Source organism: Pogonomyrmex barbatus, unplaced genomic scaffold (assembly GCF_055798465.1).
Source record: "Pogonomyrmex barbatus isolate J1 unplaced genomic scaffold, ASM5579846v1 scaffold2, whole genome shotgun sequence".
Lineage (NCBI taxonomy): Eukaryota > Metazoa > Arthropoda > Insecta > Hymenoptera > Formicidae > Pogonomyrmex > Pogonomyrmex barbatus.
The window spans coordinates 3,836,612-3,851,114 of NW_028297116.1; the positions used below are offsets into that span (position 1 = coordinate 3,836,612).

General features: G+C 30.3%; 1 protein-coding gene across 3 annotated transcripts in view; it reads left to right on the forward strand.

Annotated features, from left to right (window-relative positions):
* Positions 1-13,988, forward strand: part of dachs (unconventional myosin-IXb-like dachs) — a 31,070-nt gene extending 17,082 nt beyond the window's left edge. For 2 of the 3 annotated variants that reach the window (XM_089076671.1, XM_089076673.1), the window contains exons 2-17: positions 3,370-3,723; positions 4,139-4,425; positions 6,391-6,562; positions 6,633-6,805; positions 7,062-7,221; positions 7,319-7,435; positions 7,632-7,867; positions 8,573-8,762; positions 9,097-9,374; positions 9,700-9,889; positions 10,087-10,258; positions 10,587-10,798; positions 10,995-11,257; positions 11,546-11,821; positions 12,057-12,156; positions 12,472-13,988. In XM_089076671.1, the coding sequence (XP_088932797.1) occupies positions 3,370-3,723; positions 4,139-4,425; positions 6,391-6,562; positions 6,633-6,805; positions 7,062-7,221; positions 7,319-7,435; positions 7,632-7,867; positions 8,573-8,762; positions 9,097-9,374; positions 9,700-9,889; positions 10,087-10,258; positions 10,587-10,798; positions 10,995-11,257; positions 11,546-11,821; positions 12,057-12,156; positions 12,472-12,629 (3,338 nt within the window). In that variant the 3' untranslated portion in view covers positions 12,630-13,988. The remainder of the gene's footprint in view (positions 1-3,369; positions 3,724-4,138; positions 4,426-6,390; positions 6,563-6,632; positions 6,806-7,061; positions 7,222-7,318; positions 7,436-7,631; positions 7,868-8,572; positions 8,763-9,096; positions 9,375-9,699; positions 9,890-10,086; positions 10,259-10,586; positions 10,799-10,994; positions 11,258-11,545; positions 11,822-12,056; positions 12,157-12,471) is intronic. The other variant, XM_089076672.1, reaches the window with a different exon arrangement.
* Positions 13,989-14,503: the final 515 nt, after the last annotated feature.

Consider the following 14,503-nt stretch of genomic DNA (forward strand, 5'->3'; position numbering starts at 1 on the left):
TGTATTATTTATAAAAAAGGAATATTAAAATTTAAAAATTTTAGAATGTATATTATAAATAAATATTAACTCTGCTTCTTTCTCTTTTTTTTTCTTTTCATTTTTGTACCTGTATGTATGTGTGTGTGTGTGTGTGTGTGTGTGTGTGTGTGTGTGTGTGTGTGTGTGTGTGTGTGTGTGTGTGTGTGTGTGTGTCTTTATGGATTCCTGGACTATAAACAAAAATTTATATTAAATTTTTGGAATGATAAGACTGAAATATATAGAATTGTTATTTTATGTACAAACTATATACTTATCCCATAATTAGTAATAAAATTTAATAACATTAAACATGCAGGTAAATTATAATAATAGCATCATAATTTAGATATAGATTATGAATATTAACATATGCGAATAATCATAATTAGAATTTACATACATATACGTGTGTAACACATGTAATTTATATATAAAACATAACATATCTTTGATAATAATAATTTAGTTGTTAAAATTTGTACATACAAATTAACTTTTGTTTATTTAAATTTTAACTATTCTAAATTTTAAAGACACAGATTCAAAGAATATAAGAATATAAGAAATTCCATTTATAAATTTTAAAAGAAATACGAAATTAGAAGAAAAGCAAATTAATATCTAAAGGAAGGTCAACCGCGCCAAAGAAAGATTAGTCGAAAAAGTTATGACGAACCGAGTGTAGGCGGTGTCGTGAAAAGGACTAAAAAGAACCTGTTTTCTTCTCGAAGGAGCGTTCAGCTCCCGAAGATACCTGCGCAGTTTAATTCTCGTGGAGTAGGACCTGTCCGGTTATAAGGTGGTTGGAAAGTCAGGGAAATAAAGTCTTTGTTGCTTTTACTATTCTTACGTATTATTGTTTACTATTCATTATCATTTAATATTATTATTATTTATAATATATTAATAACACATACATAGAGAGAGAGAGAGAGAGAGAGAGAGAGAGGGGATGGGGAGGGAGAGAAATTGTTTAATTACTTTAAAAAGCATATTTTACAATAAAAATATATTTATTAGATTTTATTAGATTTTCTAGATCTTCGTTTAATTTCTTCTGTGACTTTTATGTTTATATTTCTTCTATACTTTTCTTATAAACTTTTCTAGAATTTTAAAAATAATCACGACATTGAAAACTTTTTTTAGCTATCAATATAAATAGCATCACGTTTGTTAATTTTGCTTATTATAATCTTTATAATCTATTATAGCATATATCCTTGTAGCTATAATGTCTTTCTTTTGAATCAATGTTGGCTGTTCCACGTGGTTCAACATCAGTGAGCATTATCATAATCCACAAAGGCTCTGGATGCTGAAACGATCTCACATTGAGTCGACTCTCTTGCAAGAACAGAGCATAAATAAAGCGCCGCACGCGTTAAACAACTTACTTCGCGGTTCCAGAGAACCGGTTATGTAACTAATCTCGTATCCGGAAGTTGAAGGTATGAAGCAACGAGACCAGTTCCATGATGTGAACAGAGCACCAGATATCGTGTGTCATCCGAGAGAACTTAGTATCTATCCGAAAAAAAAGGAAGAGAACGCATTCTAAAAGAACACTCCGAAAAAACACTTTCGATCCACTCAGAATCGTAAAAAATTGCCATTGAGATGAAAGTGCAATATTGTTGATTTCATATTGTTGATAATCAATTTCATCTAATTGAATGACCTGTTGAGTTGTTTGTAGATATTATTTACATATATGCAAAGAAAAAACAAATTTATTATGATTTATTTGAGAAACTTAATTGTGATAAATGATCAGTTATTTTTACTTCTATTCGATCAACTTTGTCAATCAGACTTAAAGTAATTTTAATCAGTAATAATTTTAATCAAATTAAAATTCAATTTTCTCTAAGAAAAAAGGTAAACTAGAAAATAAATTGTTTGTCTGTCATATTTATCGATAAAAATTGAAAGTATAAATTGTTAAAAAAGATGATTTGTAATTTAATATAATATCAATTAAATGAATTTAATGAGTCAATTTAATGAATTAATATTCAATCGATATGTGATTTTTGATTAAATTATCAATGAAAAATAGATAAATTATTATCTATTTTTCGTTGATAATTTTGTTAATACGTTAAATAAATTTTTATCATTATCATTATCATTAAAGCATGGCTACTTAATATACATAATTAAAAATTACATTTTTAATGTACATTTATGTACGTTATACTGTAAAATTAGATTTATATATAATACTAAGATTCTAGATGTGTGAATTATATCAGCTCTGTAGAGATTGATAGAATTCGTTCATAGATAATAAATAATTCCATGACTTTATAAATAAATTCTTAATTAAATTTCTTTATGATAATACATAATTAAAAATAATATTAAGAAATTTTTTTCATAAATAGTTATAGATACTCATTTTTGTAAAAAGAAAAGATATTTATTTATTTATAAGATATTTATTTATTTTATACAAAAATGTGTGCTTGGCTTTTTTAAAAAGAATCTACTCTTCCGAGAAGTAAAAATATTTTTGAAAATATACATCAGGATAATACTTGAGCGTGGTCGAATATTCAACGACCATAACTAGTCAGCCGCATGGTACGTGACTATACAATCGACTGCAACAGCAGCGTTCGGCCTCCCTTAGGTGACGGAGAGAAATCTTGGAGTTCATCGAGAGCGCAGCCTCCTCCATTTCGATTTATCCACTATTGTATCTTAGATTAACGGTACCCGAAGAGCTGCGCACAACTTGAGAGAACGCGCACACGCGTGACGGATAAAAATAATGAGCAGTGAAGTTGAAAACACAACGAGAATTTTAAAACAAAATCAGAATAAATGTACTGCAAATAGAGAATGTATCTCTGTTTCGTATAACTTTATGTAATTCTTAGAAAACTACTCTCTTTTTAATTATTACGACAGTTATCAAATATACTTTTTAACAAGTTTATTAAATAACAGGAATAATTAAAAATATTATGAGTAAATAAGCAAATTAGTAAGACTATTCACGTTTCACGTTAAACATTCTAACATTTTTAACACAATATAAATCATTAAAAGAAATGTCAACAATTACATTTTCAAAACTACAAAAATTTCTGAACTAACTTAAAAACTTAAAAAAAGTGTAGAGCGCTTTATTACTTATTATATTGATATTACCTTTAATTATAACTTTGATTTTTATAATTTCACATTAATTTCATATGTGTCCAAATGACAACTTTAGGAAGAGAGAAAAGAGAGAAGAGGGAAACATTGATATATCATAGGATACTAAACTGATATGTTCAATTGTATCGGTATCATCATATCTCAAAGAAGTTTCCTATTTGATTCTTGAAGATGCTTCCTCATCGAACGAAGCGGTGCACTTACAGCAGCGCCTGCGGAGCCTCAGCACGGAACTGGTGACCCTGAGGAATCGGCTGCACGTAAGCCAACCGACAGGCGCATCAGGGCCGACGGGTGCTACCTCCGGACCCCTATCGAAGAGCCCGGAAAAGGGTGGCGGACCCGCCTCGCCTGCGCCCGCAGTTCCACCGCGGACCCTACCGCCTGGTGGCACGGTATCTCATGGAATCGGTCATCCCGCGGGTCACACATTGACAGCTTCCGTGATTGTTCATCCGCACGTCAATCATGCTAGCGCAAACACCCTCAACCATAACTCAACCGCTACAAATAATTTAATATCTGGTTAGTGCATAGACTGATCTGTTCTACATACTGTAACTCTACATTAGGATCTTATGAATAATCTATTATAAGTCCTTATTGTATACAAGAAATCCATTATTTGATACAATCTTAATTCCTTTGTACTTCTAACAATAACAAGTGCTCTTTGAAGCTATCTGATTTATTATATGCTTTAATTATGCGATAATGATAACAAAATCATACTCGTACTGCTCCTTTACGCTATATTAAAGTAGCAAAATATATCATTTTTTGAAGTGTCAAACAAATAAATATGTTTATAGATAGGAAAGTATAGTAATCTACCGTAAAATAATTAATAGTAATTAGTAGCTGCTAATAATAATTGATGAAACATTTCTAGATTAATGATTTCAAAGGTAAATAATTTCTGAGTATATTAACGTTTCAGATCTGGATCCTTCGAAGCGTCATAACGGAGTACCTGATGATGGAATAGTATCTTGCGTGACAGCGCTAGGATGCCTTCGATCACCGCCAATTTCCAGCATTATCGCCGATGTGAAAAACGCGAGAAGTAATCAAAATCAACATCGATGTCTCCCAAAAGCTACCGCGTCTTCGCCCAGCCCTGCGACTTCCACGGCCTTCGACGACCTCATTCATCTACCTGGACCTCTCACGGAAGATGCAGTACTTAAATGTCTTCAAGCTCGCTTTTGCGCCAAGCAGTATCACGTAAGATCAATGTTTTTGTTAAAAGTAAACAAGTAGGAATAGATAACTCAAAGTACGCAAAGCTTTCAAAAGTTTGGACGTGTAAATATGTAAGAAAAGATTAAAATTAAGGGGAGGGAGAGAGAGAGAGAGAGAGAGAGAGAGAGAGAGAGAGAAAGAGAATTAAACGAAAGCATATAAATGTAATCTTTTTATAAAATATAATCATTAAGTTATGTATAGGATATAATTAGGATTATGTATTAGGAATAACTGTATTTATCATATATTAATTATATTAATTACTTTTAGACTAAATAATTAAAAACCTGTTAAAAAATATGTTTAATCAATGATATATGAAAAAATTGAAAATTTTTATTCAGATTTCTATTACTTAGAGCTAAATTTCTAACTTACTATTTTATATATTTTATTAGTAGAAAATATATATATATATATATATATATATATTAGTAGAAAACTCAATCATATATTAGTCATATATTAGTATTAAGCAAATATTCATTGCAAAATGTAGTATAAAAATCTAAGAGATGCTACAAAATAATTGCAAATTATCATCAAAATTAGATATCATCAAGATAGAAAGTTTTAATACCGCAACTCTGAAATCTAAAGAGTTTCAAGAAAAGATTCCAAAAATTAAAGTCGTTTAAGTCGTTATATACATACACACATACACACACACACACACACACACACACACACACACACACACACACACACACACACGTGTGCTTGCACACACGAATGACGTGCCGGAATGATTGTGTCGGAGCGGAATGCAAAGAGGCGGGCTCGAGTCATATTCGTAAGTACCTGGAGCGTTAGGGTAGTATTGGTGCTCGTAATAACGCAAACACACAGTGTGGCCGATACACTACCATTAAGAATTCACCCTGTCTCTCGACTGGTTCGTGCATGCCACCCTGCCGCAGGAAACCCACGCACAGGTGGCACGCACGCTCGCATTCCGATGATGCGATCCGGCAGGCCTGCTTTAATTTTCATATAATTATGTTTTATACAATTGACTGGGACTATTTTCATCGATGTCGATTTTCTTTAACAATAATTAGAAATTGCTTAAATTATTCAAAAATTATTTAGTTTTAAAATTGAAACTAAAATGGAATACACGTTAATAATATATGAGAATACATAAGATATAATATACATGTTAATTTCATCAGTATTAGAAAAATAATTATAAGCATTTAAAAATATAAAAACTTTGATTTAGCAAAATTTATAAATCAAATTGAACGTAAATGTTATATTACGTTATTTATTTATATAAATTTAAAGCATATACTAAAAATTCTCCAATTTCTCTAATTATAAATACACTTTTACGTTAACCTGAACACAAGTTCAGACTATATCTTGTCTCATATGTCGTTCATCATGATGAGCGATTCTTTGCACAGCAGGCTATTGACTTTTTATACAAGATACGTTATTCGGTTTCTTTGAGACTGTTCGTCGTTTAGGCGGTTTATTGAGAAACTCTTGATTTCTCCGTAATCTAGGTCCCCCAGACAAGCGAGAACCTTTTTCTCACCGACTACGGTTGATTAGATTACCGTATTCAATTGCAAAAAGCAAGTTGATTATATACTTACGTAAATTCACTATGCAATATATCAGACTTGAACTTCGACATTGAAAAGAATTTTAAAAAGCTTCTTGATTAATTCCCCCCTTTTTCAATTTATAAGAAAATTATTTAAAAATTATACTATAACTATACTATAAAAATTATACTTCAACGAATTATGAACATAAACTATAAAATTATTATACATTAAATCATAGATGGTTAGTTATAAGATTATTAATTAGCTTTAAACATAAATCTTAAAAATTAAGAAAATTTTAAGTTAGATTCAAATACGTAATAGCACCAAGAAATGATTTTTTCAAATAATAGGTACATTTAAGAAAAAAAAATTATTTTAGACGAATGTGGGTCCCATATTGGTCTGCGTAAATCCTTACACCGATGTCGGAAATCCGTTAACCTTAACGAGCACCAGGTCCGTACTATTAGCACCTCAGTTGAACAAGGTCGTCCAGGAAGCCGTGAGACAGCAATCGGAGACCGGGTATCCGCAGGCGATTATTCTTTCTGGTAAGACTCTTAACGGACTCCACCTTTCTTCGTTCTTCAAGAATGAAAATTTCTGGAACTTCTTCTTCAGGGACCAGCGGTTCCGGAAAAACCTACGCTTCAATGCTGTTACTTAGGCAACTCTTCGACGTTGCCGGCGGCGGACCGGAAACGGACGCTTTCAAACACCTTGCGGCTGCCTTCACAGTCCTCAGATCCTTGGGCTCAGCGAAAACCGCTACGAACTCGGAGAGTTCAAGGATAGTAAGCAATTTACTTCAAATTGTATGAGATAGAAGAAGATAAAGAGAAAGAGGAAGAGAAGGAAAAGGAAGAACTACTAGTTTTATAATCTTTTGAAAAGAGATAAATTGTAAAAATAGTAATCAGTGTTAAAATTAGAACTAGTGTGAATAATAATGTGATAAATAGCAGTAAATATAATGTATATGTAACAAGAACTAGATTCTTTAATTAATAATAATTAATTAGATATTAGAATAATTTGATTGATTTTTAGGGTCACTTCATTGAAGTTCAAGTGACAGATGGTGCTTTATATAGAACGAAAATTCATTGTTATTTCCTAGACCAGACAAGAGTGATCAGACCACTGTCAGATGAAAAGAATTATCACATATTTTATCAGATGTTGGCTGGATTATCGCACGATGAGCGAGGTAATATAATTATCAATTATAATAATCACATTATTATAACAAAAACGACTAATAATTCTCATTACTAAGAGATCAATTACCCAAATGACTTTTGCAGTTAAATTAAATTTGGAAGGATATAATCTCAAAAATTTGAGGTATCTTCAACATGGTGACACGCGGCAGGATGAAGCTGAAGATGCCATTCGATTTCAAGCGTGGAAAGCTTGTTTAGGTATATGACATGAACATGGAAGTAATAAAATAAAAATTTAATCTTAATTATACTTAATAAACTTGCAAATCCTTTTCTAATGCAATGATTAAATAATATCAAATTTAATAATTTTTCTTTTTGTTTCTTATATTGATCAAATTTTTTACAAAAAAAGATCAGTCAGTCTGACGTTTCATTCTTTATTTTTCTCCAGGTGTTTTAGGCATTCCATTTTTGGACGTCGTAAGAGTACTGGCAGCGGTGCTCATCCTCGGGAACGTCGGTTTCACAGATGGTCCCGGTGTGGAAGTAGGCGTAATTGGCGAGAACGAATTATCCTCTGTAGCTGCACTCCTGGGAGTTCCCCCGCCAGCTTTGTTACGAGGGCTCACCTCGAGGACTCACAATGCGCGCGGCCAGCTCGTTAAATCCGTCTGTGATGCCAACATGGTACTGTTAGATTTTCTTTATAAGAAACAGTAATAATAATGAAACAGTAATAATAATAATAATAATAATGTTCCTGTTCTTGTATTTCATTGTGAAATAATATTTGCGAATCGACTCTTTGCTCTTGAAATTCCTAACATGTCACAAATTTTGACTGTCAAACTTAAAATATTTCATTTCTTTAATTTTATAATGAATCTTGATGTTTCTACGAGCAGATAATATTTGCGCGTACAGATTATTGATCTTATACTTTTGAAATATTAAGCTCATCGTTGAGATCTTTTTGAATTAACTTCTATTTTAACTTTGAGATCTTAATAGACTGCAGTATTATTTATGTTGGACTTTGCATATATTAATTTTATTATAAAAATCCTTCATCTAATAAATGCCAAATTATAAAATAAATCGCTAATGTACTTGAAAATATTTGATTATCTGATTAAGCTCTTTATTTGTAGAATATTTAGAATGTTGAATTTTTCTAATCATTTTTCTAATTGATTTTATTTACTGTATTATTCATCAAAATACATACAAACAAAAGAAGATACATGAAAAGATTATATACACTTTCTATATTATAAGTTTATTTTTAATTAGATAATAAAAAAGATTAAATGCATTAAATTACTCAATATTATATAATTAAACATTATCTTATAACATTGAAAACGTATTGAAGAGTATTTGTTTATACAGTCTAACATGACCAGGGATTCACTGGCAAAAGCACTTTATTGCCGTACTGTGGCTACAATAGTAAGACGTGCTAACAGTTTGAAGAGACTTGGTTCTACTCTCGGCACTCTTTCGTCAGATTCCAATGAATCTGTTCATAATCAAGCAGATGTTACTAGCCAACACGCCTCTACCATTGGCAGTTCAGCAGGTCCTTATAACAATTCTTACATCGTATTTAACATTACTTTAATATTATAATTTAATAGTTTGCAAATAATACATTAACTAATTATAATTACGTAACTAAATAATCTTTTCACGCTATTATTAAATAAATCAGTTGCTATTATAATTAAGAATTAAAGAATTAATTTAAAAAATTAACTTTAAGAAGCTTATATTTATTTATATTTATTTGTTTATATATTATATTTTTCTCAATATTTGCATATCATTTTAAAAATATGACACAATTTTTTTTTTTTTCTTAATGCGATGTAAAAGTATCGAAAGTATTAAAGTGAAAGACTTTTTTGGAACAGGAGGAACAGGATCCAGAAGCATGACTGCTCTGAATAACGCCGTACGACACGCCACGGATGGTTTCATCGGCATCCTGGACATGTTCGGGTTTGAGGATCCTAAGCCAAGCCAGCTAGAGCACCTCTGCATCAATCTTTGCGCGGAGACGATGCAGCACTTCTACAACACTCACATATTCAAGAGCTCTATCGAGAGTTGCCGCGACGAAGGCATCCGGTGCGACGTCGAAGTTGACTATGTCGACAACGTGCCATGCATTGATCTCATTTCTTCCTTGGTAAGCTCTTTGTATCGAAGGTACAATCCAGCTTGTTTACAATTGTTGCTTATTTAAATAACTCTCGTTTTGAACGAATGAAATTATTAAGTAATATAAATAATTATTTCCTTTTCATTTTATCTTTTTTATATTGCATTTATATGAAAAATAATTAATATTAATAAATTAGAAAATTTCAAATTATTCCAATTGTTATATTTATAAAATATAAAAATATCATAATATTACAAAATAAAAAATAAAATAAAATTTTTTTTCCTTTTTGATTATGTCCTTTATATTAAGTTATTTTTATTAGATATATTTATTTTAATTTTACCAGCGTACCGGATTATTGAGTATGTTAGATGTAGAAGGTTCTATACATGGAACCGCAGAAAGTTACGTCGCCAAAGTGAAGGTGCAACACAAGCAAAATCCTCGGTTATTCGAACCAAGAACTGTCGACTGTAGATCCTTCGGTATTCAGCACTTTGCAGGAAGAGTCACCTACGACACTTCGGACTTCTTGGGTACATAGAACTTCTCTTATGCATTTCGTAATTATTCAAAATATATTATCAAGTTTGTATTCTAATTAATAATTAGAATAATAATAACAGTAATAATATCGCTTTAAATGCAATATTAAGTATTAATGACCATAATTAATAATATATATAGATTCCTCTTTATAATAATTAAATATTTATTCGTCCTATTTTTAAAGATACAAATAAAGACGTTGTGCCTGATGACCTGGTGGCAGTCTTTTACAAGCATACTTGCAGTTTTGGATTTGCAACGCATTTATTTGGTAGCGAATTGAAAGCATTATACGCGAGCGATACCGTACCAAGAGGCGTCAGTTTTCGGATATCACCGACTTCTCATACCGATCTGTAAGTAATCAACGATGTGACACTAAACTTATATTAATTGAATTTATGTAGCTTTGATTTAATATTATTAAATAATTTCCAGTTTAAAATGAAGAGCTCGTGAATTTATTTTATATCTGATTTCAAATAATTCCATTTCCTTTCTCTGCAAATTTTAATTGCTAATATAATTGTTAAAACGTTTTTACTAGTGACAAGCTTGAAATACAAACACAGCTTTTATAATAAATTATTGAATAATATTTATTAGTAAGTTTTTATTAGTGAGTGATCATAATTTGTCCGTAAAATTTAAAAGGCATATGTGAAATAAAAGTGCTCTTTGCAGTTTGAATGGAGACGAGCCAATATCGACGTTGACTCAGGACTTTCATACGAGGTTAGATAATCTCCTGAGGACTCTTGTCCATGCTAGACCGCACTTCGTCAGATGCATCCGTAGCAATAGCACCGAGACGCCGATGCACCTCGACAGGGGAGTTACTATGCGCCAGATACGTTCGTTACAAGTCCTAGAAACAGTAAATCTCATGGCAGGAGGTAAGACATTGAAACTCTAATTAATTAAAAAAAATCTAAGTTTAAAAAAAATCTGTGTTAAGCAACATAAAAATAAAGTAAAAAAAAAAAAAAAAAAGAAAAACATTAAGAAAATTATAAGCGCAAACAGTCATTTAATTGCAATTAATTACGATAAAATCTTGAATGTAATATTTATGGTGATGCATGCATACAGGATATCCGCATAGAATGCGATTTAAAGCCTTCAATGCGAGATATAGGTTGATCGCACCCTTCAAACAATTACGTCGCGCCGAAGAACAGGCTGTCGAGGACACGAAATTGATTTTACAAAATGCACAGCAGCTAAAGAGTAAGTTTGGCGCCAGCACTAGTTGGGCCCTTGGCAAGCGGCATATTTTTCTCAGCGAAGGTATTAGGCAGCAGCTCGAGAACCTACGAGCGGAAACGCGAAGAAAAGCTGCTACAGTAATACAAGTAGGTATATAAATCTTCAATCTTTTTCCAATTCTTTCTCTAAATATTTTCTTTTCGGAAAATTTTCAATCAATTAATCCATTTTTTTCTTTTATATAATATATATATATATATATATATATATATAAAATATATAAATAAAAAATAATGATTTTTTTAAATTTTATTTTAGACAACATTTGAAATTGAAAAATACACCGATCATTTCAAGCTTTTAGAAGAAAGCGTCTAGCTAAAAGAAAAAAAAATGCAATTTTAAAATTAAGTTTATTTTTATTTTATTTTTAGACTACGTGGAGAGGATGGCGCGTACGAAAGAGATGGCCTTTGAGAAGAACAACATTAGGAATAACATCTGGCATTGGTCAGAAGAAACCTCAACAACCACCTACCGGAACCAATACCGGAACCGTTCAGAGGAATGTCACCGCTGGTACAGGAACTGGAACTGGCACTCGTCCAAGACCGCAACCAATCGCTGGTACACCTCCTCCTGATCCTTCGGAAAAATGCGCCGATCAGAAAATGATCCAACAAACTTGTACCCTTTTTGGATTAGATTTAGTAAGTATCTAAATACCTAACACTATCTTTTATCTTTTTAAAGATCAAAGAAAAGATATAGTTTTTATCAATAAATCCTTCTTTTTATTCAATTTCATATTTTAAACGTTGTATAAAATAACATAATATTATAATATTTAATGCTTTAATATTTCAGGTAGAATCGCAAATTTTATCGTAAAATGTTGCAAGGGAAAACTTTCTAACTTAATATAATCCTTCTTTTATCATACAGGAACGGCCGCCACCTGTCCCTCCTAGTAGATCCTATACTGTGACCGGAAACACAAAACTCGGTTATCCGCAAACCAGGATTATGAAAATGCCTTTTCCAGGTAGGAAATGTTATTTAAAATTGTTTTTTGAAACATAAATAAATTATTAATATAAAACAAAGTTATTAATATCAGACAAATGTAGATATTTTATTATATCTAAATGCTAAAATTTATATTCTTTTTATTAAAAAATTGTATTTAAATATCTGATACAAATATATAATTAATACTAACTTAGTTCTAAGATACTTAATATAACGTTAGATTTTTAAATCATTAAATTTTCAAGTTTATATTTCGTAATATTTAGACTATGTAATTGATGCTCATGTAACAATAAATGTTTCCTACAGTTTAATACATGATTTTCAGAAGAAGGCGAAGGTGAAGTAGTTCTGTTGAAAGGAGAAACAGTTTTAGTCATAGGTGCATCGCCCAGACGAGGCCATCTTGTTGTGGAACATAACAATACCACTTTACATGTGCCGTATCAATTTATGGAGTTGAAACCTTGTAATATTAATGTTTAATGATATTTGCGCTGTTATTTATTTGATTTTATTTTTATAAAAGAAGGCTATTTAAAATATTGTTTTCTATTCAATTTCAAGAAATTTATATTTGATTATTAATTTCTCGATCGAAAGCGCTTGTACAGAAATACCTAAAAATGTAAGAAAAGATAAGAATTCAAGTTTTATCTTGTATTCTTAAACAAAATTTTTATATTGTTTCAAATTTATTAATCCTCTATGGACGTGACTTTGAAGCAATATCTGCATACACATTAAGTCTCACATAAAGTCTCAATTTACAATTTACTATACAATTTTCAATTTACTTTTTAATATATATAAATTTAGTATAAGAGTCATATATATTGATATATGATTTCTAAATAAAAAAAAAATTAACAATAAATTATCGTTTTTGAAAATTTGTTTTATCGTATTGTATTATATAAATATTATTTTATTTTATTAATAATTATTTTTCATAAATATTTTTCATAAATTTTATCGTTCGTTCTTAAAAATAAAATTTTAATCACAGAGGATTGATAAAATAAAGTTGTTAAACTTTTTTCGACTATATATATTTTCTATAGAACTCGGTTGTTGTATTCTTCGCTCTATACGAAGTTGCTTGGTCTCGATCATACTTGTCATCTCCCGTCTGCCAATTAATTGCCATAAGATCGTCTCAGAGTATACCGGCAAAAGTTAGGGTAGGTGATTAGTATTAAGAGAGCGCCAGCGGCATCACTCGCGGTGGAGTCAGCTCTAAAGGACAGTGAACTTCGTCCTCTAATTAATTACACCTCCTGTTAAACGAGCTTAACGCGGAAGTCACAGCGGCCGTGCTTATCGCTCATTTCAGACACGGTATACTGATTTACCCTAAGCTGTTCGTCTTCCATGTAGATAAGATTCTCGCAAAGAAGTCTAGGATGCTTGATAAGAAAAGTATAAGCCAAAAATGCAAGGAAACTAAATTAAAGTCAAATAAAACATTTCTAAATTGATTACGGTATAAATTGAAAAAAAGAAGTGAAATTGAATAATAAGTTTAATTTAATTGAATAATAAGTTGGCACGTTTAATAAATTGCAATTTTTTTCACATGAATGTAAAATTTCGAATCTAATTTTTTTCAACAATTTGATAACTTTTTTTATTATAATATTATGTGTTATTATAATATAGTACAAATTTATAAGTAGTCTATCATATACATGTGAATACAAATATAGTTTTCTCTTTATATTAAAAATAGTTTTATTAAATAGTTTGAAATAATAAAAAATGTACGGTTTACAATTATTTTTATCAAGTATTGTATAAACTTTTATATAGATTATTTTTGAAAATAATAAATATATGTATAATTGAGTAGGTTTCAGATTACTCATGTAATTTATATAAATATATATAGAATATACACTCCTCTCTCTCTCTCTCTCTCTCTCTCTCTCTCTCTCTCTCTCACACATTTATGTTAAAAAAGAATATAAAAGAGATTTTATATTATAATAGTTTTTACCAACAGTATTCGCTTTGAATTCTTAGTGCCAATTAGAAAACACTGCCACAATAATATATCTGTATTATAAGATTTATGTTAGCATATGAATAATTATATAGTTACAATACTGAACTTGGTACTGTCATCATACAAAGATATACATATTTTGTAGATACACAATTATTCATCGATTCCAGAATATCTGGAATCAAAGAATGTAAATTTGATATTGACATCAAATATTTTAATGTAAATTTTTCAAATGTGCGTGAAGTTGTATATAAAGTTCTGTATCAATGTTTAATGTACCAAGATTTCAGATACCAGAGTAATTATAATGCATATATGTATATATATATATATATATATATATATATGC